This window comes from Merops nubicus, unplaced genomic scaffold, assembly GCF_000691845.1.
Source record: "Merops nubicus isolate BGI_N331 unplaced genomic scaffold, ASM69184v1 scaffold37224, whole genome shotgun sequence".
NCBI classification, from domain to species: Eukaryota; Metazoa; Chordata; class Aves; order Coraciiformes; family Meropidae; genus Merops; species Merops nubicus.
Window position 1 is genome coordinate 1 of NW_008604198.1, and position 7,153 is coordinate 7,153.

A 7,153-nucleotide genomic window follows, 5' to 3' on the forward strand; every position below is an offset into this window, starting at 1 on the left:
CGCGAGCATGATGCTGCCTGCGGGCGGTGCCAGCCCCGGGCAGACCTGCGGGGCCGTGCTGGTCGCCGCCGTGCTCCTGCAGTCCGTCTGCGTGGCCGTCACCTTCCTCTACTTCACCAACGAGCTCCAACAGGTTGGTGGGGGCGGGCAGCCGGGGGGCACCTCGCGCTCCCCCTCTCTCTGCCGTCGGGTTTGCGCCGAGAAAAGGGAGGACGGACAGACTCGCTCCGTGCCGAAGCCGGCTGCAGGTTTGGGCTTGGCAGCTTAAAAGTGCTTGCTCGGCCGGAGCGCACCGCAGACAAAGGGCTTCACTGCGAGTGCTGCAGCTCCTTTGTCTGGGTTGTCCTTGGGTCCCTGGGGGTGCACGCAGGGGAAGGAGTTCAAGGCAAGGGCAATTACAGAGATTCTGCTTTTTTTAAGAGAAGCATTTTTGCAGAGAAGTGGTAAACGCGCTTTTTAACAGCGCGCCAAACTTCCCATCTCATCCCTGAAAAGCACTCAGTAGCGCCGGGCGGGCAACAGCAGCAGCCTCTGCCAGCCGGGAATCCATACAGACAATAGCGGGGAAAAGAGTGGGGAAAGCTGAGGTGCCATTCAGATGCCTCTTTTAGGATAATACATAGTTTTGAGACAGTGACGAATCCCAAAGGAACTTCACCCAGACGGCAAACGCTACTGAATTCCCCCGAATGACTCGTAAAACACCCATTGTATAGTCTAGATGTTTTGGCTCCTCGCAGCCACGGCTGCTGCTTAACCCTTTCCTCTTCCTGCAAAAGTTTATCTGCGTTCCAAGAAAATGGCATTTAGTTGATAGTCCCACGAGCCTTTATGCGCGTGGTACTGCTTTTCATTAACCCTCTAGTGCTCAGGGTTTCCCAGAGTCTTTTACCCAAGATTCACTGTACTGCTCCATGTTGCTACCAGTATGTTGCTCTCCCTGGCAGAAAGGTAAACGTCACTGCAGACAGTTTACTATAGTTACATAACTTCAGAAAGCATTGCATAAATGTAAGATGTTATGTTACCTGTGCACTGATTCCGCACCAAATCGAATAGGTGGGGTCTTATGTCAAAGTCCTCTGTGAAACAAATATTAAAGGATATACAAGTATTCTGCAATATAACCCAATGCTCATATTTTGGAAATGCATAAAATAGATTTTCCTGGAACGTTTATAGCTGTTGCTGTCCTATATTTGGTGAAAGGGGGGAGTCATGGACATGTTTTGATTTTATGAAATCAGGTAAACTACTAATGATAATGAAGAAAAATATATAAATGCATTTTCTTCATGTATGCAGTTCAGGGTCCTTTGCTAACAAGCTTGCCAATCAAAGTCATTAGTAACCACACTTCTCTTTCCTTTCACTCAAATATGTACACCTGGGACACAACCACATCTAATGATACTTGCCCAAAATACAAGTTGGTGTTTCTTTAAAGAATAACAAAGCCTGCATTTGGTTTGACAAGCTAAAGTTCTGCTGGGCTACACAAAGTAAGGTTGCTGGCTCTGGAGGGGGTACCTTAAGCACATATTCTTGCATATGCCATCTGGTGGAGAATAAAGGAGAAAACTTACCGAGAAACAGTCTGCTGCCCCACATCCACATGGTGCACGTGGAATAAAGCTTCAAAGATTAACTGCAATTTTTGTCTGGCCGTTTTTCTTTGTTCACAATATCTGCATTTCTACACCTTCACCAAGTTACTATGGCTGCTCAGACGGCAGAGATCTCCATCTTTACAAAAAGAATAATGTATAACTAGCAGGGTTCTTTTTCTCTACAGCTGTAGTAATCTGAGTAGGGCTGCGAATAGGACCATTTGTTTAACAGTTTAGCTGTGGGAGGAAGTGCTCAGACACAGCACAATAAAGTTCATTATGCTTCAGGATACAGGGCTGCAAAGAGAATATCCTCAGACTTCCTTCTGTTTTGAAAACATAGTTCACGTACTACGCCTAGATTAGCAGAGAAGCTTTACAAGATAGTACTCTTTCAGGGCTTGTGACCTCACTGACTTCAGCTCTAGAGATAAACCTCATCTGAGCAAGCCCAACACCACCCCGGTGCTTTCTCTACCCATAAAACAGAAAAACCAATCCTTCAGTAGCACACGGTGCTGATACAAGGCTGCATTCCTGGAGGATTTCAAAACACATGCAAAATACTGTTCCAGTGCCAGGATAGTGAAGCTGGTTGGGGGAAAGGTAATGCCAGGTAAGGAGAAGGCAGAAGCACAGGACTGTTTGCTTCCTGACTGGAGGGCAAAGGTCAGAGGTGAGCTGTAGCAGATCTGGGAAGAGAATAAACAATAACATCTCAACTGCTTGTCTTTCGCTTTTAAAAACTATCCAACTGCTTTGTTACAGAAGCTGGTATAGTTAAACCTGTCAGAGCCCTTAGGTTTAAGTGCAGTTTTACCTGAGTAAGTAAAAAGTCTTAATCACTTCGAGTGAGTTCTTGAAACAACCTGATTTAAGAGAGTCACTGAATTCCTCAGCAAAGCCACAGAGACCTTCACAAACACTTACGGTGGTGGCCCCATTTCACTCTGGTGTCTACAAAATGATTTCAAGTAGAGATGCAGCTCAATAGGGTCTCCTGCTGCAAACTGAAGGTGTTGTTCAACCTGGAAGGACTTGCAGGGTAGTGTGGGTGAATTTGAATTCTCCTATTCTGCTGGAGCAGGAAATCTCTTCGTAAACACCTTTGTTTTTTAGCTGGCAGGAAAATCATGGAATGTGAGGGTGAAGGTGACTCCCATTTGGTGCTTTAATACCCCAGCCTCAAGGACAGCTGAAACTGGTGCTTGTAGAATAAATGTACCCATTTAGCAAACCAGACTTCTTTACCATAAGAAGAGAGACATTTAAATGTTACAGCCAGCAGTCCACCTGAATGCTTTGCATGTTTGTTGCTGATTGCTGTTTCTTCCCAGTTCCTGTAGCACTCTGCTGGCACAACAAGCCTTACCGGTATAGAGCTGATGCAGCAGCAGGAGTTCAAAACAAGCAGGAGCAGATCTCTGCTGCAGGTTGTGTGCTAGTACATGACACCACAGTGCCAGCTGGAGTTGTGAGTGTCACTTGGGAAGAGCTTTCCACCCTGATATCAACTCCCAGTCAGGTTTCGTTGGAGCCAATGGGAGTTTTGCCACTCTCTCCAAACTAATTCCTCTTTATCAGAAGAAAATATGTTTTCTCTCTGTCTAGAAGGTGCAGACACAGACCTGTCATGGGCACTCAGTATTGTAATTTTATCTGGACCCAAATGTCATTTTTGTTGTCTGGACTTTTTTTTCTGGACCATTAGGTCCAATACAGTCAAGGAGAGAGCGAGAACTGGATAAGAGGAGGATATAGTATGGATATCTACCCAGCCAAAGCCTGGACTGTCAGTAGCATTGGCTGAAAAGACAGAATGAAAAACATTTTTAAGGTCTGGTATTGGATTTCATCCTCAATTGGTGAAGAAAAATGCCTTGTGCAGAAGAAACGTTTTTTAATGCAGAACTAGGGAAACTCAGAAATTCTCAGCATTAGTAATTTGGGTATTGAATTTTCACAAAGCTTATTTAGTTGAGTGCTGGATAACAGATTTTTGTCCATAGAGATCATGTAAGTATGTTTCTGCATATTAGGTATGCCATCATAGTTAAAGAAATAGTAAAATCAGGATGAATTACTCGTGTTGTCTATATAACTTGCACCATAATAGCAAATGCTTTGAAGAACAGAAAGCGTGTGCTTACGCATCGTGAATTTAGCAGCTGAATATCTGTGAGCATATCACAGGTGAAAAATCCTGGGTTTCCCTTCTGCTGCAGCTCCGGGACACGTACTCCAAGAGTGGCATTGCCTGTCTCACCAGGGAGGAAATGGGAAATTTCATCCAAAACTTGGATCTAACTGAAAGTGAAGACAAAATGACTGATCCCTGCTGGCAAGTGAAGTGGCACCTGGGAAAGTTAATTAAAAAGGTATTTGGGAACTCACACGTTGAAACAGTGTGCTTGGCAATATGGCAATTTAAAGAACCCTAATAGCAGATTAAAGACGGGCTCTTGGATTGCTTTATTGCAGAGCAATAGTCAAGCCACAGCTTCAGCTGCAGAGTGCTTGCACTGAAGCCAAAAAAAACCATGACAGTGGTTTCACTACATTCAGGAAATAATAAAGCAAAGACAATCAGCTTTCACTAAGAAAATTTCAGTGATAGGTTGGCTTGTCTGAAGTACCTCGGGGTAGAAGTGCTTGACTCAAGCTTGTTTTTGACCTGACCGTACAGATCATTGTGCTAGCAGAGGTGTCACTCCCTCTTTGGAAATACAGGGAGACTGGCGTGAGAAAATGAGATGAAATGTCACGCAGGGAGAGGTAAAAAGGTGCTGAGGAATGGTTTAGTCATGAGCTGTGTAATGTACTAGGGGAGGAAAGGCTGAGCAAGCACACAGCATCAGGCACAGCACCTTCCCAGCTCAGCGTTCAGAAAACACCATCTCCTTCATGACCTACACACAATACCTATGACTTTGGCTGTAGAAAAGACAATAAGCCTGGCTGAAAAAATCAGAAAGGCTAGAATTCTCTGGGATGGTTTTCAAAACCCCATCTCCAGCACCTGAAAAAGCTCATCCATAAAAATTCACTTCTGGCTGAAACTTACCTGGCAAATCTGGCAGCCTGAAATAGATCCTCTATTTGTGTTCAGAGATCTTTGCTCCTTTGGTAAAAGTTTTGCCAGTGAAGTTCCTGAACTTCTGCATGAAGAAAACATTGTTTAATTTAATGGATATTTACAAAACTAACACACCTACTAGCTCCCTGACTGCTTAAAAAAAACAGCCTGGGTGCCAGAAATAATAATGATAACAATGAGAATAATGAATAATAATAAAAGGATAGATGGATGGGTAGATAGATAAACAGAAATGTGGAAGGGCAGAATGCATCAGTAAGTGGCAATACATGGCCCATGTTAGTCACTCAGGTCAAATCATCTCAAATCATCAGCTTGCTGCAGCTGCACCACCATAGGTAACCAAAGTAGTTCGTTTCAGCAGTCAGCAAACAGTTATAAAGAATGCACAAAGTAAGATATGTTGGCTTAAGAGCTTAGATGGATAGATAGGTAGAAGTATAAAAATAAATAAAATTTAATTTCTCAGAGCTAAGATCCCACAGAAGTGCACCACTGCCGAGCATTCTGCAAACAAGGCTGATGCTTGTACGCTGTATCTCTTCTTATTTGGGAAAAGCATGAGGGTCAAATTTTCCAATAGACTTAAAGCCCAGATAGCTGAGCCCTCTTCAAAATGTTTTTGTGATGCATTTCATTATATAAAAGATGTAAACGTAGAAGTACTTTATTACAAAAATTTAATAGATTTTTTTAAACTTGCTTCTTGATAAAATCCAGCATATACTTCATTCATGAGTTTGAGAAAGGAGTGTCTTTTTTCCTGCACCTTTCAGTTTCTGCTGACAACTAATTAATTTTCTCTTTGTTTGTTGACAGATGATATCAAGAAGCTATGAGGAAAACCTATCTGCAGTCAATGGTATTATAATAATTTTATTAACTGGCAAAAAGGAGCTGCTATTGGCACCTGACATGTAGTGACTGAAAGAGTTTTTAAAAATGCAGAAGACACTGACTAAGATATTGTACTGGCAGCAAGACATCAAAAAAATATTACTTACTATTAGAAGGCAAATTTTCAGGAGCCAGAAATGTGGTGGAGTGGTTAAAGCAAGGTAACCGAGGTGGATGCAGAGAAGTCAGCTTCTAGACCTCAGTCCCACAGTGTTACAGGGACATTTAACCAGCCTGCTTTCCTGGGGCGAAGCAGCACTGCTGCATGCATTGGCCAGTTAAGGAATAGCTCTGCAGAAGCTCATACAGCTCTAAACGTGCTGAGCAAAACCATTACAACCTCCAAGTGAAAATTCGGAGTGAAGATGATCAATACTTGACCATAAAAAATACCGATCATGAACATTTAAACTTGCTATTGTGGGTTATTTTAAGTGGTCTATTGGCAATTTTGGGGTGGAGAAAGACCAAAAGATAAATCAGAGCTTCCTAAGCCAATAAATAGCATTCAGTCTATGATTTAGTCAATTAAAATTGACATACCTATTCCTTAAAATCGGTCCCGATGGGACAGGTGTGATTTCTAGCATTCTGCTTCTAACGTGAGGTTCCATTTGTGGTCTTTCCTCAGGTGAAAGTGCCCTGACCCTGTCTCACGCCGATGGGCAGCAACCACGTGGTCCCGTCAACAGGATCGCGGCGCATCTGACAGGCAACAACAATAGGAAGAATTCCCTGTCCCCACACAGTAAGGAAAAAAACTTGAAAAATAGTTAAAGATCATAGAAATCACTCTCTTGTTGCTAGCCTCATGCTTACCTACACTTTTTAATACCTGCGTTAACGGTAAGAAACAAATCACAGAAAAAAAATCTTGTCCCAGACAATGTTTTTTTGTGGCTAATTCTTGGAGGGAGAAAGCCTGTGCCCTCTGGGAACCTCTCTAACTCTTCTTCTGGAGCCTTCATTAGGGGAAAAAAACAAAGCAAAATATCCTTCTTCCTAATGTTAAATTTTCCTCTTCTCTTTCTTTTAATTTCCTTGTGTTTGTTGTGTGAGTCCCAGCTGCTATGGTGACAGACCTATTAGAAATGTGAGACAGACAGGAGGGACTTGACATTCAGGCCATATTAATGAAAGGCTTAGTAGGGTTTCTGCAGCCTCGGAGGGTATTGGACACAAATGGATATTTTAACTTTGTTACTAAGTAACAACAGGATGATTTTTTTCTTATTTGCGAGCACAAAAATAAAGGCAGTACACATGAATTCACATGTAGATCTAAACAGCTTACTCCTGGAACTTCAAATTGTTTTTTGAGAATGGACCTAATAGCCTCTGGGAAGGTTTCCTTACTTAGTTGCTAAAAAACCAATATCAGCTAGCAGATACTGGCCTCACTATCTGGTTGTTAATTGAATACTGGCCTCACTATCTGGCTGTTAATTGAACATTTTCTCTCTTTTTTTTTTGAGTAGATTCCTCACCCAGGAGAGGGCATGGACAAAAAATAAACAACTGGGAATCATCAAGGAAAGGCCACTCTTTC

At 42.6% G+C, this 7,153-nt stretch overlaps 1 protein-coding gene across 1 annotated transcript in view; it reads left to right on the forward strand.

Annotated features, from left to right (window-relative positions):
• Nucleotides 1-10: 10 nt before the first annotated feature.
• The window catches only part of TNFSF10 (tumor necrosis factor (ligand) superfamily, member 10), a 7,542-nt gene continuing 399 nt past the window's right edge, over nucleotides 11-7,153 (forward strand). The window contains exons 1-5 of the mRNA XM_008938932.1: nucleotides 11-133; nucleotides 3,836-3,988; nucleotides 5,527-5,569; nucleotides 6,236-6,352; nucleotides 7,083-7,153. The exon at nucleotides 7,083-7,153 is cut by the window's right edge and continues 399 nt beyond it. Coding sequence (XP_008937180.1) covers nucleotides 11-133; nucleotides 3,836-3,988; nucleotides 5,527-5,569; nucleotides 6,236-6,352; nucleotides 7,083-7,153 — 507 coding nt within the window. The remainder of the gene's footprint in view (nucleotides 134-3,835; nucleotides 3,989-5,526; nucleotides 5,570-6,235; nucleotides 6,353-7,082) is intronic.